The 27,999-nt window shown below is 41.7% G+C and overlaps 1 protein-coding gene across 3 annotated transcripts; it reads right to left on the bottom strand.

The window, feature by feature from the left end:
• Positions 1–5: 5 nt before the first annotated feature.
• On the bottom strand, positions 6–27,966 carry klhl5 (kelch-like family member 5). 3 transcript variants are annotated; one of them, XM_039797124.1, is made up of 13 exons: positions 27,048–27,964; positions 22,139–22,327; positions 16,893–17,029; positions 15,835–16,031; positions 14,066–14,278; positions 10,520–10,706; positions 8,606–8,830; positions 7,903–7,978; positions 7,336–7,422; positions 6,063–6,137; positions 5,543–5,680; positions 4,725–4,896; positions 6–2,732 (listed from the first exon to the last, which is right to left on the bottom strand). In XM_039797124.1, the coding sequence occupies exons 1-13, from the start codon at positions 27,635–27,637 to the stop codon at positions 2,676–2,678; spliced, it is 2,343 nt and encodes a 780-aa protein (XP_039653058.1). In that variant the 5' UTR covers positions 27,638–27,964; the 3' UTR covers positions 6–2,675. The 3 variants fall into 3 exon arrangements, with proteins under 3 accessions (XP_039653058.1, XP_039653069.1, XP_039653065.1); XM_039797135.1 differs by lacking the exon at positions 27,048–27,964 and adding an exon at positions 22,514–23,017; XM_039797131.1 differs by lacking the exon at positions 22,139–22,327 and having other exon boundaries at positions 27,048–27,966.
• Positions 27,967–27,999: the final 33 nt, after the last annotated feature.

Raw genomic sequence — 27,999 nt, 5'->3', positions numbered from 1 at the left:
AAGTGTTACATCACATCTTGACTTTAATGTATAAAAGACCAATAACAGAATATTACAGCAGCATATATTGACATACATCATATTGTAAAAGAGGAGGTGTAATATTCAGGTACAAAAAGAGGAGATGAGCAGCTGTACCATTTCTGACCAACCATCATTTTATTACACCTCTTCTTTATTTTTAATTCATGGTACAAAAAGAAATGCACAATAACACATGGTAGATTTAGAGGGCACTGTATAATATACAGCAAAATGCAATAAGACTACATAAAGATTTTATAGATATTTATGTACATAATATACACAAAATATATAGTTTGATTTGGAATGTATGTCTTTATTTTTAACCTCTGACTGAAATTAAACTCTGACTACCTCTACACAGTGGAGGTGACCCACTACTTCTGCTCTGATCTAAAGAGAATTGCTCTCTGAATAAACAGTGGGCAGGTTTGTAGGGGAAGAAAATAGAATAATGCAGCAGTGCGTTAGGCTTGAATAAACATCAGCTCAGCTGTGGGGAATCGCTAGCCTGCACCGTCTCTGCTTTTTAGATGTCATGCCGGCAAATCTGGGAGGCTTTTCAATCTTTACTGGCTCCTGGGGCACTTGGCTTTCAGCTGTGTGGTTAAGTGTGTCTTGTACTGTGTGTGTGTGTGTGTGTGTGTGTGTGTGTGTGTGTGTGTGTGTGTGTGTGAGTGTGTGTGTGTGAAGTGCATCCTGGGGGCTACATTAGCTCTAGTTCTGTCAGTTCAGACAGGATGCCTGCTTTGCCTCTCACTATCGGGAGTTTGCTTTCTGTACACACACACACACACACACACACACACACACACACACACACACACACACACACACACACACACACACACACACACACACACACACACACACACACACACACACACACACACACACACACACACACACACACACACACACACACACACAATTGAGCCACACAGGAGAAATACACAATTCGGTAGGCAGCATAAAATCATCTTGGCATGTCAGTATTGAACCTGCAGTCAGCTTTTTTTGTATTCTTGAGGTTTCTTAACATGTAAGTTTACTGAAACAAGTATACAAATATGAACACATGAGGTTGTATCACGGGATTCATTGTCCACTAATGTCTCATACTTTGTCTGCAGCGGCATCAAATCTAATAACGCTTTTAACTCAACATCAAACGAAACGTTGGCACTGGCTAAATCAACGTTATTAAATGCATGGTCTCATTATATGGTCTGTTGTTCATTTTGTCTGAGTATCCAATTCTGCACTAAAACATAGTGGTGCGTGTGCGTGTGTAGTGATGAAATGGGAAAATGGGGATGAAGAGAAAGCAGCAGGGAATTGAAGATGTGGAGAGGGGAAGGGGGAAGATTTTCATTTGAGATAAAAATATACTACTTGCAATCTCTCAACACATGTACACACACACACACACACACACACACACACACACACACACACACACACACACACACACACACACACACACACACACACACACTGAGGCAACATCTATAGTGGAGCAAAGGGAGGTAGGACAGAAAAGCTCAACTGACCCTGTATAAAACCAAGCCTGTAAATAGCTGACCATGTGCTCTGTGGGAAATTGGGAAACAAAATTTCCCTACAGGATCAACAAAGAGCCACAGTTACTGTACTTATTATTACTCTGGTTATAAACCTAATAGCAGTGCTTTAATAACTACACTTATTTGAAGAATTGCAAAATGAAAAAGGTAAAAAACTAAAAAAAGGCAAACTGTTGGATAATTTGTCACTGTAGCTTGAAAAAAAGCTACAATAAATTACACATAACAGTATACTGTATACATCAGATGTGAGCTGATGCAATATGGAAGACATACACAGAAACATTAGATAAAAGCATGATGATGTGTTGTTGACTGAAAAGAATAAAGGGCGCCACAGTTTCTTACAGTATGGCTGTTCAGAAGGTTGTGCTGTCAAAAGTCTTTCTTTCATCTGTCAGCGGGCGAGAAAGGGAAAGAAAGAGGAGAGCAACTCGCCAACTGCAGCATAAAATAATAGGGCATATATTAAAATAGCATCAATACACGCTATCAGATATTGTTTGGAGCACTGAGAGCTTAAAATGATGAGGCACCTCAACAGTCTTTACAATCTCTCTCTCTGTCTCTCTCTCCTTTCTGAAAGCAGAAATAGAAGCTGAAAGCAACCATGTAGGTATGTGTGTGTGTGTGTGTGTCTGTCCCACCTCGTCTACAGGAACAAAATAATAGGCAAGAAAACAAGCTGAGATAAAGGTGTTCTATCATGCAGAGATAAACACTGCAGATTCTTCTTCATTATGTCAGTATCGTTTCACTACTGTGGGAGAAGTTATCAGGATGTTCATATATGAAAACTTTATCAGAAACCTGACACATGATTTAACCCTAACCTAACCATAAACATTAAGATGAATAATGGTCATGTCATTCAGGAGAGTTAAATCTGACTTTGCCAAATTGTAAAACCCCAAGTGTGTTTAGTAATCAGTCTCTCACGTCTCTCTCATGCTGGCAGGCAGATGGGTTTCTCGGTGTAACTTCAGTGACCATGTCAGCAGTAACACAGAGCATCTGAGCCACATCATGCACAGTCCGCCATATCTGATGTTGGTGTTTGAGTTTTCACAGTCTGACAGCCACCACACATGCTCCTGCCCTTCCCAGACACAGAGGTGCTACCTGGAAATTAAGAAAAAGAATCACAATCAACAGCTGAATACTAAAAAGGTGCAGCAATGGATTTGTGGAGAACTATAGATATGTGTAGTCCACTTAAATCATGTCATTTTCATGTTTTAAGTTGAGGTAAAAAGTTGGCATACTTCTGTTTGGGGTTGACGAAATTCTATTAGATTACAGCATCTTTTGTAAACCTATTGGATGCAGTCAATACATTCACCAACCTTGAACACTAACTTTAAGCCAACATGGATGAAAAGTCCTTAAAGGGGCTATAACCAATATTTTATAATAACAATGGCTCAAATTACCGTGTATAATGTTTAAAAGGTTGCTCAAAGTGATCAACAGAGAATTATCACCAGACTCTGCAGCTTCCTTCGGCTTTACGTAGCTTTAAAGCGAGTTTCAGCACATAGTTTTCCACCCCGCAAGTTGTTTTGGTTCACTCACTGCTCTAATAGCGTAGTTTTCAGACGCAGCAGGGAGCTGTTTTCAGTGAAAAAAGCTAAAATAAAATCCGCTGTACACTACCTGCTCTGCACCAAACAGCAGACAGACATAGTTGAGCATTTAGCAGAACCTGATATTTCCCTCAACAGCTGGTGGAGACCAAAAACAAAGCTAAAAGAGAGTTAATATTGGACTTACATTGATCAGGTAACCAGAAACACAACTCCAAATTAATGCTGATGTTGATCCGTGTCTAACTGATTTTTAAATAGGCAACTGTTTACTAACAAGTTCACCATATGGACTGAAAAGGTGATAATATGTCAGTGTTGTGTCCCCAGCTTGTTTGCGTTACCCCCAAGGGGCTAACAATGTAGTTATTGCAGGTTTAAGGTGCTCAGATAAAATTGAAATTTGAACATTTTCATGACCACTCACCAACTCCTTCAGCTGATGAAGATCATGAGATATGATGGGAAGCTCCACAACAACTACTAAATGGACCTTGAGGTAAGAATGTTTTCCATCTGTTGTTTCCAAGGTCAAGAATGAATTTTGAAACTTAGTCAACTGAAGGAAATGGATTATAATGTGATGTAGGATATGTACAACACCTATATTTGGCATCTACAGTCATGCTCTAACCTCATCACTCCCTGCAAGGAAACACAGCAGGGAGTGGGGAGTGACGATAATCCTTTGGCTCTAAGGGGAGCTTTGTGTCTGTTGTGGTTGTCTAGTCCTGTTAGTTTTTGTAGCCACTGCTTATATGCTAATAATCAAAGCTGTCTGTCACCTTATTTCAAAAACATCAACTTACCACCCACATTATTTGTCTTGGAAGTAAAAAGATTGACAGATTTGTGCTAAAGCAAGCAGTGGAAGTGGTGCTACGAGGACAGGACAGACAACGTATCCACTGGTTTGTTTGTCTCAGTTTCTGACAATGAACAGAGGACACATTTAACAGTCTCAACATGTCCCCTCACATTTCAGTTTGTCCTCATTCCTCTGTGTCAGTTTGAACGTTCTTTGTATTCTTTATCTGCCCATCTGCACCCCTCTTCTTCTCAGCATGGTGCGTGTCTCCAAAATTGCAGATTTCTAGCAGCTTTGGTTGGAAATCCTTTGGAGGAGATGAAGTATAAACTGAAGTGTGACAGACTTGTGCTGAGTGAGCTCGTTAAAAATAGTCCCCTCTTTTCCTTACTGCTGCGGTGGCAAGGACAATATTAGAACGAGGAAAACATACATCTACATAACAAAGAAAAACACGCCAAGATACGTGGGAGAGGAGCTTGAAGAAGGTCAAACTGTGACTGTGTGTGTTTATATAACCACTTTATTGGCGTACATCATGATTTATTACTTGTTTTTACTGAACAACAGTCAATGTGTCTATGTAAATTCGAGCAAGTGGATACATATAAATCTGCTGCTGCTATGTGTGTACTATACGAGAAAGGAGCTTATTAAATTGTACGGACGCTTTCCTTCCGAACATAACACACCGTGTGTGTGTTGCATTTGTGTGTGTACCTGTGTCCACTCGTTTGTCTGAGGGTCGTAGGCTTCTACAGCATTGAGATACACCTGCCCATTATAACCGCCCACAGCGTAGAGGCGGTCACCAAGGAGACAAACACCAACGGCATCTCGGCTGATGCTCATGGGGGCAACTGCCGTCCACACATCTGTCTGAGGGTCATACCTGAACAGACACCAATCACAAACACAACATACAAAGTGAGAAATTACATTAACATCAGTCTATTTTATTAGAGACAGTTCAACATTTTGGGATATACACTTCTTTCTCCTCTTTTCCAAGAGTTAGACAAGAAGTCTGTGCATTCAGTAGAGAGGTGGAGCCAGGAGGCGAAGCACGGGGGGGGGAACAGCGAGGCTGGCTCATTAAAAACACAATACCAGCACCACTAAAGCTCATTAGGTAACAATATTGTATCACATTTGTTTAATTTCCTGCAGTCTTGTCATCACTGTGGGGTTGCTAGGTATGGTACCGTTGTGCCTGTACAGAGAGCTATATCAAAATTAGGGATGCATCGATCCAACTTTTTCAGTCCAGATATTGATACTGCTGTGGAAGTGACTGGGATATTTCTTCTACAGTATGTGTAAGGCAACATTGCTTTGCTCACTTTGTAAAACAAAATGTAACAAATAAATAAATTGATATAAATATCCTGAATTGTTATATATGGTTAAAATAATAAATCGCACACCAGCAACTTAGTAAAAAAAAATCTTACAATTCAAGTGTGAACCGTTTAAATGCAGCAACAAATTGGTCAACAATTTAAAACAGGAATTATAATTCCAGTATATAGACTCACCTCTCCACACAGTCACTCAGCCGAGATGCAAGAGATGAGGCCGGAGCATCATGACCTCCGATGGCGTACAGGAAGCCATGCCATGTGGCCACACCCACACCTCCACGCCTTTTAGCCATAGGAGCACAACCATTCCACCTGTAGATGGAGGTTGTAAACATCAGGAGGAAAAAGAGAAAAAAAGAGACTTTCCTCCAGCAGTGAGGAATACAGAAAAATGTACCAACTCAAAATCTTCCAAAATGTGCTGTTCATATAAATAGGAGATTATTTTCAGGGGACCAATAAGAACTTTGTCTCAGCCCTTCCAGTGAAGACCATAATGAATGTGCAGTACTTCATAAACAGAAGTTGTTTATATTTGGTCTACTCTAACATCCTTAGAGAGTTAGCTATCTCCTTTGATCTGTGGATAATAACCTTAAAAGCACAGAGGCGCTTTACTAGAAAGTGCAGCAGACAGGAAATAAAGCAGAAGTAGGTCATTAATTCTGGTCAGATGAAGTCCCATGTCTCTGACCTGTTGGTGTGGGGGTCGAAACACTCCACTGAACGCAAGCAGGATGAGCCGTCACGTCCTCCTACTGCATATAGCCTGGGGAAGACAGAAGATGGTGTTACCCCTCTGGACACACACAAAACACCTGCCACACAAAACACTGCACACATTTCTGGACTCTGGAAGTCTCTTTTCAACTTAGTGATGCTGACACAGATGGTACAAGAGTGTATTTGTGTGTGTGTGTGTGTGTGTTTTGCAGGATTTGGGGACAAAGTGAGGTGAGCAAAATCAATAAGCCAACATTCTTCGTCGGCATTACAACCCTGAGCAATCAGTGTGTGTGTGTGTGTGTGTGTGTGTGTGTGTGTGTGTGTGGCTCTGATGGTGATAGATCTGCATTATGTTCTTCACTGGTTCTGATGCACTTCTTTCCTCCCAACTCTTTTCCTCCCAACTCCCCACACACACACACACACACACACACACACACACACACACACACACACACACACACACACACATATACACACACACACACACACACACACACACAATATACACACACACACACACACACACACACACACACACACACACACACACACACACACACACACACACACACACACACACACACACCTTTCTATGTAGCATCTCTACGAGGCGCTGAATAATAAAAACATGGGTGCAATATTGCAACTTCTACTGTTTGCTGCAGTAGAACTCTGGGGCAAGTATTAAGGAGATTCAATTCCAAACAAGCAGAGTGTGTTTGTTGTGTGATGCTCTAAGAATGCGCTCACGTGACAAAGTAATATTTGTTCAGCTGCTTTCTGCCGGACCAAAATGTTTGGTTTCAAGCCACTGAAAAATGTTCTCCATTGGTCTCTTCTCTCCAAACCATGAGCCAGAGATTTTGCTTATTAATTGTATAATACAGTATGGCATACAGTGGCTATGTACTATAATGAGGTGGGGTGGTGTAGAGTACGGGTACAGTTATACAATACAAATGACACTGTACTGTACAAGTACAGTAGGCAATGTGTGTGTAATTTCTACTAAAAATGTCAACAATTTATTAAATTACATCAATTTTGCTGATGCTTTCGTCCAAAGCGTTTTGCAATAAGTGCATACAGCGCCCATAACAACAAGAGCAAGATGACAACAAACAGATGTCCCAAACAAACTAAAAGCATGTTCAGTGTTACAGTGCATGTGCTAGTATTGACTCTTTAACTTGGATAAATGTAGATGTGTGAAGCAATATGTGAGTTGATTTACTTACTTGCCATTGAGTACAGCTACTCCCACTGTGCTTCTTGGTGTAGCCATACTTGCAACAAAGCTCCACTGGCGAGCTTGGGGGTCCCACCTAATAAGAATTATGTAAACATCTTCTCAGTCCTGCACATAATAAATATGGCTGTTCCAACAACTAATGAAATATACGGTGCAGTTAAGAAATTCTGATTTCCCATCACTGCATCTTTCAGCAGCAACACTGTTTCCAAAAACAGATCCATGTTTCTCTAGATCATCCACAGAAACTGCTGTCAACAGATTTGATTTGAACTATTTTCAACTGAAGAAATAGTCCCCATGTCATGAAACTGTCAGCTCGTTGTATTAGGATGGAGATGGGAATATCTCAAAACCTGGTTAAATAAAATGATCTGCATGGCTAGATACCACAAGATGTAGAAGTATATTAGGGATATATATATATATATATATATATATATATATATATATATATATATATATATATATATATATATATATATATATATATATTTTAATGAACTGATCCTTTAAGCAGAGCAGAATAAAACAGCTGTGTGAAGTGTCTTACCTTTCCACTGTGCTGAGGTAGCTCCAGCCATCATGTCCTCCTACTGCGTACATGGGCCCCTCTAGGACAGCTACGCCTGTGATACACATCCACATGTGCATGATTAATCATGGCAACTTACCAAAACACTATCACCTTGGACAAGCTCATAAAACCACACGCATTTAGGACCAGAGTGTGAGTTTTTCATTGTGTGTGCAACAACACCCTGGACATCAGGCGTGCAGAGTTAGCAGCATGTTGACACCTCCATACTCAAGGGATTTATCTGCCAGAGCATCTGTGGTGCCAGATGTGTGTTTGAATCCCCATCTCCCTTCACACACATGCACACATTTTTTTTTAAACAATGAAGCACCAGCATAGCAAGCCTTATCAAATGTTGTCATTGTAATAGTAGGCTTGCACAGTGAGTGGGGAGACTGTCCTTCAAACAAAATTCACAGGTTCAGTCTGTTGAAGTGCTCTTGAGCATGGCACTAAACCACTTACTGTTGAGGTGCTGTTGTGTAACTGAAACTGACCTTTGACCTCACATTGTTAGAAGTGAAATGACAACCTTTTTAGCAAAGATCAAGGATCACCATACTCAAAATTCAAATAACAACAACATAATCCTTCCTCTTTAAAATGCTCACCCAATAGACCTTTTCGGCTTGAAATGTACTTATATGTCACATTTCTATTCAAACATGGGGCTCACCTAAGCCATGCCTGTGGGTGGACATGGGAGGCATGACGCTCCAGGACTTGCTGTGCGGGTTGTAACACTCCACAGTGTTTAGGGTCTTGAGTCCATCTCGGCCGCCCACCACATAGAGACGGCCATCAAGGACAGCTACACCAAACTGTAGTCTCCGTCCACTCATGGTGGCTACCTGCCTCCACGTGTCCCGACGCAGACAGTACTGCTCGATACTGGTAGCACCTGCAGGGAACAACAGAAAAAACATGTAAAATAAAACTGCAGCCCTTGATATGCTCTAATTTTGCACTTCTGACGAACCTGACCACGATACCCACTCTCGAGATGTCAGCTCAAGGTAGGACTATACCACTTTTATTTACTCCCCAACAGTAGACTCGTGTATTTGTGTGTAGAGACGCAGCCTGCAAGCACACATGGATAAATGAGCTCTGTATTATAACATTTTCTCATGTCTTCTCATGATTACACAGATGACGCAGATGACACCCAACTAATTCTCTCTTTTCCTGAGTCTGAAACTCAAGTAGCAGCACGTATCTCATCTCTTCTTGGATGTCCGCACACCATCTGAAACTCAACCTTGACAAGACTGAGCTCCTTTTCCTTCCAGGGAAAGTCTCTCCTACCCAAGACCTGACTATAACAATTGACAACTCTGTGGTAGTCCCCACCCAGACTGCTAGCTGGGTGTGACACTTGACGACCAACTCTCCTTCACTGCTAACATTGCTGCAACCACCCGATCGTGTAGATATATGCTGCATAACATCAGAAGGATACGTCCCCTTCTAACGCAGAAGGCGGCTCAGGTTCTGGTTCAGGCTCTAGTCATCTCACGTCTAGACTACTGCAACTCCCTCCTGATTGGCCTGCCTGCATGTGCCATCCGACCCCTGCAGCTCATTCAGAACGCAGCAGCTCAGCTTGTCTTCAACCTCCCCAAGTTCTCTCACACTACTCCGCTCCTCCGCTCTCTTCACTGGTTACCAGTTGCTGCCCGCATCCGCTTCAAGACACTAGTACTTACATACAGGGCCACAAACGGATCAGCCCCAGCCTACATCCAGGACATGGTCAAAGCATATACCCCAACCCGCCCACTTCGCTCTGCATCAGCCAAACTGCTTGCTGCCCACTCACAGCAAGGGAGAACTAATCACTCAATGAAATCCCGACTGTTCACTGTCCAGGCTCCCAAATGCTGGAACGAGCTCCCCACCGATATCAGGATGGCCGAAAGCCTACACATCATCCGCCGAAGGCTAAAAACACATCTCTTCCGACTACACCTCGGATAAAAAAAAAATAAAATCTTGAACCTGCACTTTCATTTGTCTCTTTGTAGCTTTGCTTATTTAAAGCTAATGTACTTGCACTTACTACTTGTTGTCTGGAGTTTGAACCTTCACAGTTGAAAGCACTTAATCGTAAGTCGCTTTGGATAAAAGCGTCAGCTAAATGACATGTAATGTAATGATTACAAGACAAAGGATAGTTATTCCATCGAGCCAGAATTAAGAGGAAATGTCTGTGAATTTTGTTTTCTTAAATTTAACATACCCCGTGGCCGGGTTGGATCAGTGGGTAGAGCAGGCGCACATATACTGAGAGGCTTATGCCTCGACGCTGAGGTCTAGGGTTCAAGTCCGACCTGTGACGATTTCCTGCATGTCTTCCCCCTAACTCTCCTATCCATTAAAGGCAGAAAAGCCCAAAATGTATTTATTTTCTTGAACAACACACACATTTTACACAAACTCAAAACTTTTAAGTAGTTCTGGATTCGCCGGGCATTCCCTCCTTTTCCTTTTCGTCTTTTTTTTGACATCATTCTTGGAAAATAGTGTATATATATATATATATGTGTGTAATGTCTGGTCTGTGTTTACGTGCAAGTGCCTGTTCTACCTTTCGTAGCGTCCATGCCCCCTACGGCGAACATGGCCCCAACAGTTGCCTTGCGGGGCCGGGTGCGGGGACTCTGAAGCTGGGGCTGGCGCTGAGGCAAGAGTTGATACTTCATCCCTTCCATCAGCAGCCGCTGGCACTCCATACTGTCCCGGAGCAGAGGGTTGGATTCCAAGTCTGCCAAGAACTACACACACATAATAAAACACACACACACACACACACACACACACACATGAACACACAAACAGGGACATGTGATAACAGCTATCAACAAACGAATGCAGGGTAGCTGTACACTACATGTGCGGGTCACAATGTTATCACTGATTGTGGAGGTCTGAGGGTCGAAAGAAAGCTGTTCTCTCATTGATTAAGAGATTAGATCAAACCAGCCATTAGTGTGCAGCCACACACACACACACACACACACACACACACACACACACACACACACACACACACACACACACACACACACACACACACACACACACACACACACACACACACACACACACAGATCATCTGACACACTAGAGGACTAATCTGTCCCCAACATCTCATCAGCTCTCTAGTCCGTACCCTCTAACCTCATCTATGATCACACACACATACACACACATAAAGACAGCCAGAGGCTGCAGCATGAAGCACTTCAATTCACCAGTCTGTAGCTTAAAATACTTCCACAGGAAATCACTGCCTGTGAGAGAGGCAGGGTGATGTGAAGCAAGTTTTCCCCCGAAGGCAAGAATTACATGATTTACATTTAGATAGATGTGCGTTGTGTGTGCTAGCGTATGTGTGTGTTAACAGACGGAAAGATGTAGAGGTTCAAGAGGAGCCAGATTTTACCTGCACATATAAATGTGTTGGTGGGGATGTTCAAAAATGGCTGCTAAGATTCAATCACAGAAAACAAGTATAATAAAGAGCATTTGATAAAAGAAAAGAAAAAAAAATATTTTTTTACACCCTTTTTCCTCTGTTCTGTCTACCACCACAAAAAAAAAAGATTCGGCCCAAATAATTCAATTTGGTCACTCAATATAAAATAAATGTTTCTAGCCAGCCGCGGAGAGCGTAAAGCAAGCATGGTAAATGGATAAGCAGCTTACACGACAGGGTGAACACACACTTCCATTGCACACAATCACAGAGGGACAAATTAGGGTGAACCCTATTTCGGCAGACATGAGAGTGTGTGTGTGTGTTTTTGTGTGCGTGATAAAGAAGGACAGAGATAGAAAACCGTGCATGTCCTCTCCTGTGCTATTTATCCATCATGCTGTGAAGGACTGAATGTGCAGGGTAAGATAAGACTGAATCCTGCAGACATCCCACCTTCTCCTCTCTGTCCTCTCTTTACCTCACAGTGGGAAGTGAGAAAGTAGTCCTCCCCTCTCTGTTTCAGCATGGACTTTGTCAACTTATGACAAACACACACACACTCCCATACACCTGCCCGATGTGATGGGTATGTTTCTTTTATTATTTTCTGCTATTTTTAAGACCAAATGGTTAATTGAGGAAGTGATCAGCAGATGTATCAATGTTCATTGTTGTTAAAGACATCCACACACACTTACTGTCCTGTCATTCTGTTTGGTGCACAATGTCCGATTTACTGCCCACAGATGTTTCTTTGCGAAGATTAGACCAAGTGTGTGTCTGTGTGCGCGACAGTGTTAATGGGGAGAAGGGATTAAAGGTATTCATTTGGTGCATTGACATCCTCTTGATGAGTAATCACACAGTGGCCTAGATAAGAGCTGACTAATTGGTTGATGAAAATCGATCAGATGTCTGTGTGAGGTTTATACGTCGTATTACTGGCATGTCATAGCTCATGAGGTTGCTGAATTCATTAATTTATCCATTTAGCATGGTGGTGGTGGTGGTGGTGAGGTGGGGTAATATACTGTTAAAGGTTTAGCTCAGCTCTATGTCTGTCTTGCTTCTGCTCTCGCTGCTGTAGTGATATTCTACTCCTTTACCATCCATCTTCTCGCCTGATTACATGTTACAGCTACTTGTGATTTCAGCTGACCAGGGCAAAATCGTATATCTGAGGTGTTTATACTTTATACCGCACAAGTGCAAACCTGGGAGATGTATAGTTGCAGGCAGAGAAGATGGAAAGAGGAGGGGGGGGGCACAATGTTTTTTTTTTATCTCTACAGCTTCTTTATATATAGTAAAGGAAATGACTGATGGGGTAGATGAACAGAACAGATAATTTAGCTGCAGTTAAGAGAGATATCACACTATTAAGGTTTAAAACGTGTGTGTGTGTGTGTGTGTGTGTGTGTGTGCATCCAATGCCCTAGGCAGTAACTGAGGTTCTGCCTAGCATTTAAACTTCTCAGCACCACATTACCAGTCAAGATCCTCTGCTGAACAAGCTAGAAAGAGGAGAAAGGAGGAGATACATGCACACGCTCAAATAAACACAGACACAAACACAACAAGCACAAGCATACACGTGACAGAGTAACAGTTGTGATCTACAGTTAGCGTAATGATTATAGTCCCTCTAATTGCCTAAAGAGGACAGAGACAGAGAGATGGACTGGAGCCAGAAGGAGGTAGAGAAGACGGAGGAGGGACAGAGCACGAGACAAATTTGGCCATGGAAAAGTCTAGCAGATCATGAGGAGGAAGCCTGATACAAACTTTTGCCTCATACATTGATGTAACAGATATTAAAGGTCCCATGGCATGAAAATGTCACTTTATGAGGTTTTTTAACATTAATATGCGTTCCCCCAGCCTGCCTATGGTCCCCCAGTGGCTAAAAATGGCGAGACATCATGGCTTTCAAACGAGCAAAGTGGCAGTTGGTCAAGGCCACACCCCCACCCTCCACCTTGCCCCCCCTCTCTCCTCCTCAATAGCTACAGACACAGAAATGGCACATACTAAAGAAAGGTCATTGTGGGACTGGCTCTAGTGGCTGTAATTTTGCACCAAGGCTGAATTTCGGGAAAGACACTTCAGATACAGTATTAGGGGACCACTAAGGCCTATATAAAAGCATCCAAAGAGCACATGAACAACTTTGGCAAAGCTCCTACAATATTTATGTGGTTAAGTGTTAGTGTGAGCTAATGTGCTCTTGTTAGTAAATATAATTCATCTTGGAGAAACATCTTTCTTCATTTGGAGTCATGTTTGTGGCCACCTGATGAATGTAAATTCAATATTCTCTCTTCTTTGTTTTTGGTCACTCAAATTCTGAGGGAAATATCTGTCTCTTTATCTGATAAATGTGGGTTTTCAGAGCTTTTTCACTGAAAACAGCTGCCTGCTGCATCTGAAAACGATGCTATGAGAGCCCTAATTGTGTACCACAATAGTAAAATGCGGGCCGGACAGCTAAACGTTGAGCTGAAACTCGCTATTAATTCTGTAAAGCTACAAGATTTGGTTTGATAATTCTAATCATTACGAGCAACCCCTTTCATATTGTTTTCACAAAACATTCTAGCCACTTTAACTAAGCACAGTACAACAGTACGTTATGTCCTTTGCAGCTCTCACCTGTGTCTGCAGCAGTGGCAGTCGTATGTGAGCCAGCAGCAAGGGTAGGTGATGTTGTCGCGTGTCTGTGTCATGAAGGACCCACGTTAGCAAAGAGGTTACCACGGTTTCTTCATCTGGCACGTTGACGTCATCAGACGTGATCAGCCTCTCCATCTCCTCCACAGGAAGCAACAGGAACTCCTGGCCTCCCACCACCTCCAAAAAGTGTTCCTGATGGACAGGGAGATGAAATGGTTATAAGAGTATAGAAGGAAAGAGTCAGATTAGTCAAAAAGAAAAAAAGTAAGAATGAATGAATAATGAATTGCAGATGAAAAAAAAGGAATGAGAGGAGAAAAAAACAATAGGAAGATATGAGTGGAGAGAGAAAGGGATCAAGGGAAGAAAAGAAAAGGAAGGAAATGAGGGCTTGAGAAAGGTCAGAGGAGGATGGACGAAAAGATGGAGAATAAATGAGAAACGGTTGAAATAATACAGTGCTATAAAATGGGGAGGTAGCTTGAGGGGTATAGAGTAGGGCTGCAACTAACAATCATTTTCATTATTTACTGATCTTTAGATTATTTTCTAAATTAACCAATTAATTGTTTGGTCTATATAATGTAACACAATATGTCACAAATGTCCATCACAACTTTAAAGAGATATAGTTACTAAATACTATAGCAAAAGACTATCCTCGCAATAAGGAAGCTGGAACCAGAGAATGTCTAACAATTAATTGATTATCAAAATAGGTTGCATGTTAATTTTCTGCAACAGATTGATTAATCAACGGTTTCAGTTCTAGTAGCGAGTTTACATAGAGGCCAGAATACAAACATGTCCTCAGTGTTAGTCCACATTATGGTTTGTAATTGTGTGCCTATAATGAACTACGACAATAATAAAAGTAAAGACAATGGTTGTTGTTGTTGTTTTTGTTGTTGTACTGTGACGGTTTGCCATAGCTATTCTCATTTGTGTTTTTTAATTTATCCATTTATTTATTTTGAGGCAACTATAATCTGTGGGAAGTAGAAAAGGTTATACAAATGTCTAAATATGACCTGATTCCCACATAAATAAAACATTTTAAATAAATAAAAAAAAAACTGAAAACGATTTTCTCTCTACATAGTCTACTGTATAGCTCTTACACATTGGCTGTAATAATCCTGTGAGCGGTGTATGTGTGTGAATAAGTGTGTGTGAGTGAATTACAGATGCAGGCAGACAGTCACACCCAGATAAAGCCACCTCTACAACATAATTACAACAGATTTAAGTCTAACAATAATCCACTTAGATAGAAAGGAAAAAGGAGAGAAACAGTGACACTGACAGAGACAGACACAGAGGGACACAGGATGGAAGAAAAGGCACGTTAAGACAGGAGAGAAAAAGAAAAGAAAAAGAATAATTCGATGGAGGAGCTATTTCACAGTCACCATAGCAACCTTGTGCTGAAAACAGCCATTGTGATGATGTGTGTGTGTGCATGTGGAACCAATTTGTTACCAAGAATAACGTCAAGGATGGAAAATGACCAAAGTCTGACTGTAGAAAACTGTATAGAGGTAGAGAGGGATAGTTGTGAAAGGGAGAGGTGAAAGAAGCTTGTTCATTGTTCTTAATAAAGTTAAAACCTAAACATCACCTGTGGTCTACCTGAATCTACATCATCATTTTCAGACCCATATTTTCTAAAGCAGTTGTTTCATAAATGTTCCCGTGGTGGCTCTACAATCGCTGGAGGTATAGAGATGAACTGGGCGTGTACCAACCATGGTGTAGGCGTGAGCGGCCCTCTGTAGGTCATTGCAGCCCTGAGCGTCGGCGTAGGAGCGGATACCCAGACAGTTGGAAGGGTGCAGCTGCTTCATGAGGAACGAACAGCAGGCCTGAACCACCGATGACAACTGCAGCAGGCAGGAGGCTGACAGCACAGACTCGATGGTGTCCTCCCTCAACTCGAGACGGCCTGGAAGACAAAGAGGGGAGATGGAGAAGAAGGATGACAGTCGGATGGCAAAATAGAAAGACATTATAAAAGGAATGCATATTTTAAAGTGTCTAAGATTATTATTCAAAAGGTTTTGAAATCGAGAGTAACACCGCCATCAACGCGACCAAAATGAATCCATTTATTTAGCATGGAAAACATTGTGGTGTCTAAGGATTTTTTTTGCCTTACTGTAAATACCAAACCAAAACCTACTAAAAAGGTTCAATACGTATATTACAGCCATCCATTTTACAATTTCTGTTGGAGAGATTACAAAATGTAAACATGCAAAACAATAGTTGGAGTGGTTTTGAAAAGTCTGTTACCAATGGGATTATCCTGGCCATCCAAAAGATATTACAAACTGTGTGACCCAAGTTGATGCAGGGGTGTTAACACAGAGAAGCCATCACTTCAGCTGACGCTAACGTGCATGAATGCTACAGTACATGGTGCTCATATTGGAATCTTGATCGTTAATTTCCTTTTTCCTAACAATAACAAAGTCACACGTCATAATCCAGCAGTTAGTTTATTGGCCGCCGGGCTGGGGTGGGTGTGGCTTATCTGCATCACGGAGCTCACAAAGCGGGAGTGAAGCATAGAGAGGGAGGCTCAGGCTGACCTCAAAACTTTTCAACCTTCCTACCCCATCTGTGGCACTCAGCCCCAAGCCCATATGTTCTTACTGAAGGTGCAAAAATTGAAAAATTGATACAAAATAAATTTTTAAAAAGTCTCCAAAGTAATTTCCTAAAACATCATGGTATGTGATTTTTGCCTGACGGTATGTACTGATCTTTTTCTAATATAGGCGATCAGTGTGTCTGTACCTACCTGTGTATGCATACTGCACAAGTACCCACAATGCATCAGGGTCCACTCCTTCCATCTTCACCTCGTCCTGCTTGGCCTCCCTCACATCACTGGTGAACATGGCCGCAAAGTAGTCCGACACGGATGAGAGGACAAGTCTGTGAGTGGAGAGAGTGTCAGTCAGAGAGGACGGACAGCTGTAATGGAGGAGCGGAGTACTTTGACCCTTCTGTCTGGACTGACAGGGAAAAGATGCAGAACAAAGAGGCCTGGAAATTATGACGCAGCCAAACAACGCACAGCATTATCATCCTGTAAATATATCAAAGTATATACACATGCGAGTCACATTAAAGGCTTTGGCAGGCTCCAACTGAAGTGTTTGTCAAACAGTGACTGAAGCCCCCTTCCCCCACACCTCTTCACTGTCAGAATTTGGGGGGCTGCATCCAACAAACTCTTTACGAAGCTGACAATCAACATTCACTGCTACTTCATGCAGTGATAGGTCAGATAGGTCAGCTGTCTAGAAGGAAGAAAGAAAGCAGGGTTTGAACTTCTCTCTTAAGCTCTTTTTCCATTCTTTATAAAACTATTTATGTCACTTCTCGTGAAGTAGTTCTCTTCTTCCTACTGACCTGTAGGTGTTAGATTTAAAAGTGGTCTGCAAATCGTCACATACAGACATAAAAAAAAAGTGTCTAAAGTGTCCCTTCGCAGATCTGTTGATAAGCAGAAGCTGAATTGACGAGTGTACCTAGTTTATGGAAAATCTACAGTTGCATAACTTAAGGGCACAACAGATATGCATTTCCTTCTATGACCAAGAGTGGAAAGTGGCAAGAGTGGAAAGTCTGCACTAGCAACAGGGGTGGGGGGAGCCTTCAGGACAGTATTCTTATGAGGTGGTGCGTGAGTGTTGTGAGGTGGAAAATATAGCAGAAGTGTCAAAATTCAAGCCAAAATAAGAACTACAACAACCAAGTTAAACTAAACAGAGGCCAGAATAACGTAGGTGTGTGTTATTTTTAAGGCTTCACGCCATGCTTTGAGGGGATATATGGACATTTTCCACTCATTCATACAACATTTTTATACATATTTTTATTATCTGACTGTTATTCTATATTGCTTGATTGAGACTTCCAGACCCCTTTACGTCAATATGATGGCAATTTAACCATCACAACCGAAAAAAAACGACAGATTAACATAAAGGCTGTTGAACAACAAGGTAAAGCATGTATCATTACTTCTTCTATCTCTCTCACGTGAATGCTTAATAAAAACAGTTTGTAAATGATTATTACTGTTGTAGATGGAAAGAAGTCCTGCACCTACATGCTCTACACATTTTTTTTTTTTTTATCATTTATTGAGTGCATTTAATATTAAATCACTTGAAATCAATCCTCTCCGAATGGCACTATGATTGTATACTGCTCTCTCTGAAGAGATGTTATTAGAGGTGGAACACAACTGTGCAAACAACAGCCTGGCATGAGCCTAAGGCATCTCCAGATGTTTGTAAATAGTGAGCATACTGAGAATAAAGAGCTCAGATGTTTAAATGCTTACTAATCAAACTGCAGTGGAGCACGTTTTTCACTCAGTAGCAGTAAGAACCAAGTTTTTAATATCTGTGTCTGTATATTTTGTGACATACAGGAGACTGACCAAAACTCATTTATTTTTTTAGGATTATTTATCTTTGAAACCAGTTCCACATTAGCAGATCTCTAAATTATGTGAAACTAAACTGGAACATCTGGAAAAGATGTTAGAAGAAGAACACACACAGATGCCATAAGGGCCTGGAGCTTTTCTTACATTAAGAAAAGAATTATTGTCTTAACATAGTAAGATTCTATTAAAAATAAGACATTTTACTATAGGCACCAAAAGAATACGAAACATTAACATAAGGCCATGCTGCCTGAATGTCAGTACTGTACTGTAATTTCACTTAAATTATTTCCTTATTTGAATGCTGTAACCTTCCATAGATATTTTTGTTGCATGACTATCCCATGTAAAAAAAAAAAGATTATTTCTATTTTCAAAATTTTTCAACTCTTGACTTACACATGGTTCGTTATTACGAAAAAAAATGACTATTGTTTTACACAGAATTCACAGAAGCGTCCCCAGAAAACAATATAAAAGAAGACACAACCCCAGCCAGATAAAGTCCTGGCTTGCACTATAAAAAGATATGGCATTATGCAGAGCAAACCAGAGAAAGGACAGAAAGGAATTATCCTAAGGTTGTTTGCAAAAAAAGTGAATTAATTCCCCACCGCAACAATCCATTACCCTTTCATGTCCCTGTGAAGTTTAAAACATGGGTTGTTATTTAATATTTTATGAGTAGTATTTTTTTATTCTTTGCTCTTGGAGATGTCTTTGTAAATGAGGTGGCAACTGTGTAATGGATGCTAAATGACTGACCTATAAAGTAGTCCTCCAGATCACTGCAGGGTTCATTATTAATTACTGATCTAAATATGGCTGATGTTAACTGATCATGATAAAGTTCACATTAGAGCTCTGTTTGACAGCTATCTGAACAGAATTTCACATGTTAAAATGTTTTTTTGACTTCATGGTCAACAGGCTTGTGTGTGTATGTGTGTGTGTGTTTGTGTGTGTGTTATGCACATGTGTATAATCTCATTACTGAGTGTGACATTGGGACCATGACAGATAGCCTGAAGCAGAGATGAGTTGTGTGTGTGGGTCTTTTACAGACAAAGATGTCCAAATATACTATAGTCAGCAGGAAGTTGCTCTGCCAGTGTTCCAGTCTGGTATCTCTTTCTTAGTTCTCTCGCTTTCTGACACACACAGTATTTTTACTCGTTAATTTTTCATGTGGGTCTCTTTCTGACTTGCCATGAACGACACAGGCTACTGTACAGTACTGAGTTATTGACACACAAATGCACCTTGCAGAAGGCAGAGACATGGCAGGCAGTGTTTCACTCTGAAATGGAAAGAGCACAGAGAAGACAAAATGCCAGAGTAAAGAAAGCAGGAAACAGACGAGTTGGACTCAGGAAAGGATGGCGAGGAGGAAACTGAACACTGTGCTGCTTGGTGCAGGACACAGTGGTGGAAAAATAGAGAGGGGAAAACAACAGGAGGGCTGGTAGGAGAGACTCAACTATTATGACTTTTCTCTACACAAAATAAAGGGAGTAGAAGCCACCACTTTTTGTCCAGATTGAAATATCTCTTAATAACTATTGCCATGTAATTAAGTACAGACATTCATGGTCCCCGGAGGATGTTTTCTAATGACTTTGGTGAAACCCTGACTTTTGCTATACTGCCACAAGCAGGTCAAAGTTTTCCCTTATCCAGTGAAATGGATAAGGGAAAACTTGGAACAACTATTGGATGGATTACCATGCCCCCTCAGGATAAATTGTGGTAATTTAGTAATTCCTACTAGCGTCATCACTTCAAAATCAAAATGTTTGTCCAATACTTGCTTTGGTTTCTAGCATTTTTTCCCATTACATTAGTTCTAAGGGGGGATGGGCGGCTCTTGTGTGCTATACATATTGTAAAGCCCCTTAATTTGTGATTTGTAATATTAAGCTAATAAATTAAATTGACTTTGGTTTATGACCAAATACCTGCTAAACTAATGATATTCCCGTCTACCTCAGCTGTACTTTGGGTTTAGTGCTATTTAGCAAATATTAGCATGCTTACATGCTAAACTTAGATAGTGAGTATGGTAAATTATATTTTCTAAACATCAACATGTTAGCATTATCACTGTGAGCATGAACCCTCAATAACCATTGTATGGACATAATGGACCCCAGATGCATGGTGCACAGGTATATTAACTCAAATCAGTTGAGGTAGCACTCTTACAGAGGTGTCCACTTGGGGGTACAAAAATAGCTTTGCAAGATAATGTATTTGTATAGAGCACTGCCCCAGAGACACACAGTATAATTATGCTCTACTTTTTTAAAGTACATATAGAGCTTGAGTTTTGCTCAAAGTGCACTGCTTGCAACAAACTCCACAAGAAACACGTATGCAGCTATACACAGTACAAGTAGCCTATTCAGCATACGGTGCATTTGTTTGTGTGTACTTGTAAGACAGGGAGAGAGGGTGTATGTTTTGTTCCCAGAAAAACATTTTTATCCTACACATACAATAAATCAATTGCAAACAAAACACCCACTTTCAAACATCTTACTCCTACCCCTTTGCTTGTACACACACTCAACACATACACACAACTTCAGATGCCAACACACGCTTTCACATACACCATTAGGATTCTCATACAGCAGGGTCTGTTTTTTGTCACCATCTGTGCCTGAAGAACTAAATCAAATGAGGCAGAGGAGGAATTCAGTGAGAGAAAAAGAGGCTTTTTGCTGGTGGAGGGCCGCTCTTCTGTCTCATCCTTGTGCAGATGGACCCTGCTGCTGCATCCGTGGCCACATGCCCAGAGAGCAACAGCAACAAAGCAGCATAGTGGGGGGATATGAGGTGTGTGACAGGCACGTGTGTGTGAGTGTGTGTGTGTGTTTGATGCATGATTCAGAGGCTCAGTTGACTGTGTGGTACAGAAAAACTACAAAAATAAAAGGGACTTTTATGAGCATGACTGTGGTTTTGTGTGTGTGTGTGTGTGTATGTGTCTGTGTGTGTGTGTGTGTGTGTGTGTGAAAGACTAGTTATGTACATTAATCATAATGCTTGTGCATGTGTGTGCATAGTAAAACGTTTGATGTACATGTAGGGTTAAGGGCTGCAACTAACTTATTTTTATTATTGATAAATTACTTTTCCGATTAATTGATTGATTGTTTTGTCTATGAAATGTCATAGTGAGAAATCCACATCACAATTTCTCATATCTCAAGGTGTGTCTTTATGTTGTTAGTTTTGTCTAACCAACAGTCCAAAGATATACAATTTTCATTTTGTTTGGGATTTTTGCTTGAAAAGTGGCGATTATTCGACTATCTAAATAGTTGCAGATTGCAGACAGACTGAGTATGCGTATGCGAGTATGGGTGAATGTAATAGTTATAGTGTGCATGCTTCACAGAGTGCCCAGCAAGTTTTGGGGAACCTGCAATATTTGGTCAAACAAACAATTAATCAATTAATCCAAAACAAAACTAATCGATAATAACCATTAGTTGCAACCCAAATGATGTACATCTATTCAACGTCACCAGCTGCATGTTTGTGTAATATGTGTTGTCTCTTTACTCCTATACCTGTGTGCAGGTATCCGCCTGTCTCCAGCCACCAGTATGACATCACACAGCTGTCGGGACCTCAGGTAGCCCTCCATCTTACGGAAGGTGACGTCGGCGTGGGACAGAGCGGTGAACATACACTCCTCTGGACATGCACATGGCTCCATCGACACACATGAGGACAGTGTGGCGCTGCTGTTAGACGTCCTGTGCAAAGATAGGCATTCACACAAACAAACGGACAAACAGACACAAAGAGAAGGAGACAGAAGCTTTGAGTGCATGTGTTGGTGCTGATTCTCTTTTGTTCAAGACAAAGAGACAGATGTGTGGAGAGAGCTACACCAGCTGCTCTGTGTCATCCATGTGCCATCTTTTTCTTTGTGCCATTACCTCACACGTTTTCGCTCTCTCCTTCACTTCTCGACAGGGGTACTGTATGTTTCCTGAAGCAGACAAAAGATCTTTAATGGTCCAATTACTAGGAGTAAATGGCCAGATAAATTTAGCCTACTTAAAAGAGAAGCTGCCAATTAAATAGCTGTAAGAGTGTGCAGTCATTTACTCTGCTCCCTAATGGCAACCAGTTTCCTTGTATCTATACCAACAACGAGAAATGAAGTTGGGTTTACATTTGTTATTAGTTATTCACTGGTGGAAGTGTTGCAGCCCAGGGCTGTTATGTCTTATTCTTCCAGTCTAAACTGACAAGGTGTAAGTGTGTGTGTGTTAGTGTGTGCATGTGTGTTCATCTAAGACAGCACTGAAGTAGCTACCCTGTGAATTATCAGCCATCATGGCTCCCAAACTAGCATTTAATTTATGAGAGCCAGGGCTGTACTTCCATTTTTAATTTAACAGCAGAAGTGACAGGACTAGCCCTACAGCACAAAGAAATAAGAAATGAAATGATACTCCAAGGATGATATAATTTCAATGAAAAATCCCACTGTTTTAGGGATGTGGAAGTATGTGTGTGTGTGTGTGTGTGTGTGTGTGTGTGTGTGTGTGTGTGTGTGTGTGTGTGTGTGTGTGTGTGTGTTTTGCAAATCAAATTGTCCTAAGTCACAGTTTTCCACTAGGGGTGTGAATCTTCACTGGTCTCACGATTCAATTCGATTAAGATTATCCTGTTAACGATTCAAATCGATTCGATATCCCGATGCATCGCCTCATCAATATTATATATTATATACTGCTACACATGGTTTTCATCGACAAATTCAAGAATTAACTTCCATTTTCATTTTATCTGCACTTAAAAAAGATGTAGCGGAGTCTGAAAATAACAGACAGGAGTAACTGGAAAATCAACAAGTAACAGTAATCAGTAGGCAATAATTGATTATGGTCTGTCACTGCATCGATGCAGAATCACCTAGGTCTGCATTGCAATGCATCGATGCAATGATTAATTTTGACACCAGTTTTCCACACGCATATTCTCTCAGCAATAAACAGAGAGAAAGACAGAAATTCTGGGAAGGCAGGGAATAATGTGGCTTGTGTACACAACATGATTTAAAATGTACTAAATTATCTAAAACAGGATTGTAAATTTGATAGCAGAAATCATTATGACAAGTATCTCTAATGTGTCCTCTTTCTGTTTTTTGTGGTACAGAAAACCTGACACCTGGAAGTTACCATGTTCTCTGATCCAGGTTTGCCATTTCATCAACAAATATTGCCATTCTGTTTCTCTAGAACCAGTCCTTTCTCTGTTAACTTTGGGATTTCCAGTCAAAGGGGTTTTCTACTGAGTTTGTCCTTATCCGATTACAGATTTTAAAGCGACTATTAATTATCAATGATGGATCACATGACTATATAAACCCACAGAGAATTATCACAAAACTCAGCTGTTCCCCTCAGCTCTATGGAGCATTTGAGTGTCATTGTTGTGATTATCAGCCTGCAACTTCACTGTTTTGGTTCTGTTTAAATGCAAAAAGCATTGATAAACCCACTGTACACTACCTGCAAGGCACCAAACGTCACAAAGTTAGCAACTAGCTGGTAAACATAGTGGAGCATTTAGCAGCTAACCCAGCAGTTGGTGAAGACCAAAAACAGAGCTAGAAGAGAGTGAAAATTGGACTGCAGAAACACGACTCCAAATGAATGCTTATGTTTCTCTGTGTCTGCTGTCTGTGTTGTGTTTACAGCCTCTTTCTGCTGCTCCCAAGTAACCAAAAATAAAATCAGCTATTACAGATTTAAAGCATTTAAAAGCAAATGTGCGATTTGGGGAATTTTGAAAAATGACTTGACCTGAATTTAAAAAATAATCTGAGACACTGCAAGAAGAGTTCTAAGAAAACGCTGTTTGTTACAGTGTGTGTATTCATGCACACATTCGGGTTTGTGTGTGTGCTGCTGCTGATGTGCTATAGCAGCAGTCATCTTTCCTCTGCCTCTGTCCTTTACTTCTCTATATCTACCATCCTGAATTTTATATCTTCAGCTAATCTCATCCATCACTCACTTTCCAACATATATCTTTGCCTCAGTTTTCTCTCTTCCCTATCCCAATCCTCCAAGGAGGCTTTTTGGCTAGTTTTCCTGTCCTTATGTGTGTGTGTGTGTGTGTGTGTGTGTGTGTGTGTGTGTGTGTGTGTGTGTGTGTGTGTGTGTGTGTGTGTGTGTGTGTGTGTAGACAAATGGCGTGGCTAAATACTGCCAGAGGACATGGCTTTGAAGTGTGTGTGGGGGGGGGGGAAGCTGCCTTCCAGTCCCCTTAATTGAGCCTGGCAGGCACTCAACATTGACAGAGAGAGAAACAGAGAGGGAGAGAGACACAGGGAGAGAGAGAGAGAGAGACAGAGAAAGAGAGAGTGTGTGTCTGGGGCAAAACAACACCATGCTGCCAGATTTTTTAAACCCCTGCACCAGGCAAGGACACTCACACCACTGTCATTCAGTATCTCTCTCCCTGCCTCGCTGTCTCTCTCTCTCTCTTACACACACATTTGCGTGCACACTCTCGTGATTAACTATCTAGCCTGATTAGCCTGTAGGCTAACAGTTAATGCAAATTAAACTTGGTTCTGTAAGCTGATATAATACGTGATCCACCTAACCTGCCTGGTCACATGTTAACCCCTCTGTGACACACATACAAAAGCTTGTGTTTCCCAACACATGGGGGAAAAAAGAGAGGGCAAATAAATGGACAAGGGTGGGCAGAGATAAACACAGGACAGAGGGAGAGAGAGAGAGTGAATAAGAGAGGCACATCAGGATTAAAGGGGGGAAGCTGGGTGGGGTGAAAAAGTGAAAAGGGAGAGGAGGAGATCAGCGGAGTCGAGCCGAGCTTTCAGCCGCTCTGGGATTCAGAACGCGTCCCTTGCCATGATCCCGCTTGGGATTCTGCCACTGGATTCTGTTCTTGGAGTATCATACTGTACACAGGAGCTCTCAGATGGAGGGGATGAATGCATGCAGAAATCATATAGAGCTGCATATGTATGCTGCAGAAACGAACCTCTGTGTTGGTATGGCAACCATAACATGTGCAGGGATATGTCAATATGTATGCACAATACATACTCAAATTCTGCTTAGGTTCACATTATAATGTTGTCTTTGTTTATGCTAATGAAGCTTGTATGTACATGTGTGCATTACTATTAAGCAGAGGTAATTTTCTTTGCAAGCACTGACAGACTCACATCACTGAAGATGGCAGCAAGCCTTGCATAACAACATATAAAAGAAAAACATATTTCTCCCTTTTTTCTCTCTCACATGCAATCATAGACATTTGCAGTGAATGCAAATGTAGTGTAGAATGAAAGCCATCAAACATTACTCAATAAAAAAAATACATCAGCTTTTGCTCCCACTGTTTTAAAGTGTGTGTGTGTGTGTGTGTGTGTGTGTGTGTGTGTGTGTGTGTGTGTGTTTACTGTACTGTGTGTCCTATGAATAATTGATATTTTCTGATGTGTGTCTTGGGAACACAGAGTATAATAGGAGGCTTTCAGATGCATCATTATGCCAGTACAGTAAACACACACACACACACACACACAGTCACTGTCTGTAGTCATACCTTTACTTCATTACATTTACTGCCGCATTATAATAAAACATAAATCTGAGAGGAGTTATTTGTTTTGTTTTGCTGTCTCCACGGCAACTATTAAATGCCCTTTCACACCACAGCTGAATGACACCAATGCAATACACTCCACCATGCATGTGCACACAAACATGCACAGCACTGAGGATTGTGAGTAGCCTACAAGCTAAAAGAGAATCAGTCACTGAAGACAAAACAATATAAATGTCAAGTGCAGTATGTTGCTACATGCGGAGCTCAGCCCTGGAGTCATATTGTTAATTTGACTCTGAAAATCCCAAATTCACAAGAGTGTGCATTTGTGTTTGTCTTCTAACAGAGCCTGGTTGGTGCAGCCTCATTAGGAGGTTGAGGAGAGAAATCAAATCAGTGGACCACATGCTGTCCCAAAGGTAGCCTACTCAGCCATCATTTTCTCTTTCCCTCTTTCTGTCAATATCTGATATGATATGATGAGTAGCCCTCTGCTGCATAGGCTACTGTCTGACCCGCCTCTTGCTTAGTGAATCCCCCATTTACGTTTTCTACAGTAGGCTATATTCAGGAGGATATTCACAATTTCCATCTGCCAGTAATGATGCATATGACTGTAGTGACAAAAACGTAATGCCAGAACTATAAAACCGTGGTTAAATATGATAAAGAAGAATAGAAGAATGATTATCAAATTAACACATTTGCTTTCTGTAAATGTAAAAGCCAGGCTAACTAAACCGGTTACCGGTACCCTAACTTTTTAGGAGTGTGTTTTGATAATTTCACTGACTTTATTCGCTTACAACTTTAGTTTTAGCTATAGCAATGGTCCCGAAAAAGACCACTCAAACCGTCCCCTCCTACCTGCAGGAGCTGGAGTCGGTTTCCGGGTGGTTGTTGTTGTCCTCGGTGCCAGACGCTGCCGGTGCCACCGCCACCGCCACCGCCACCGCATCCTCCTCAACCCCGACGTGAGCGAGTGGCTCGGGTTCCAGCTGGGGCACCGGGGCATCGCCAGGGGTCTCCATGCTCGTCGCCGGACGGGAGCGACGATGAAGCGGCGGGGAGACCCACGACAACGCCGCGGCGGGGCTTCTGCACTCTGGCTGGCTGAAGGAGCGGGGACAGGAGCTGCCCGTTGCTCCACCGCCCCGACTCCCCGCCGGATCAGCAAACTTTCTGTTGCTGCTGTTACACAGGTTAGAACCAGCGCTGCCGCTCGCGACCAGCCCGCTGTGACCCCCCCCGGCGCTGGGGTTCGAGGTGCTACAGCCGCTTACTGAAGGTCCGTCTGTGGAGATGCCGCCCGCTCTCCTCCCAGCGAAGTAGTCTCCGAGCGGCGGGGATTGAGGCGGAGGGACAGCGGGGTGACCGAACCACCTCCATCGGATCCTGAGGATCTGCTTCACATCGAACTCCTTCCGCGAGGAAGAGCCCGAGCCGCTACTCGACATTCCAGGGATTGACAAGAGGAAATGGCGGGGGGAGAGCCCTTATTACCGCTCTGCCGTTACAGCTGTACGCCGTAGCCAACTGTACGCGCGTCTCTCCTGGCAACCGCACGCACGTTAACCGCGACTATGTAGTGAGCGGAATATAGCAGAGTATATGTACAGACAGAGGGAGAGAGAGGGAGAGAGAGAGAGTGAAAGAGGGAGGTCTACACAGAGTTTCAACGTGAGTGCCAAAGCTTTTTCATGAACAAATCAAACCACAAACATTTGCTCCAAGGACTCGTTAATGTCACATTGCTGCCAGTGCAGGCCACAGGGATTTTGTAGCAGAGAGGAATGATCATTATTGTTATTATTATCCT

Source organism: Perca fluviatilis, chromosome 1, assembly GCF_010015445.1.
Source record: "Perca fluviatilis chromosome 1, GENO_Pfluv_1.0, whole genome shotgun sequence".
In the NCBI taxonomy this organism is placed as follows: Eukaryota; Metazoa; Chordata; class Actinopteri; order Perciformes; family Percidae; genus Perca; species Perca fluviatilis.
This window is presented reverse-complemented; position numbering and strand designations above follow the sequence as displayed.

Coding starts and splice junctions, on each gene's coding strand:
- klhl5 (XM_039797124.1), bottom strand. CDS start 27,637: ATGTCGAGTAGCGGCTCGGGCTCTTCCTCGCGGAAGGAGTTCGATGTG. Junction 17,030..22,138: donor AGGCGGATACCTGCACACAG/GTATAGGAGTAA, acceptor CTCCACTCACAG/ACTTGTCCTCTCATCCGTGT. Junction 2,733..4,724: donor AGACAAACGAGTGGACACAG/GTACACACACAA, acceptor CTTAATTTCCAG/GTAGCACCTCTGTGTCTGGG.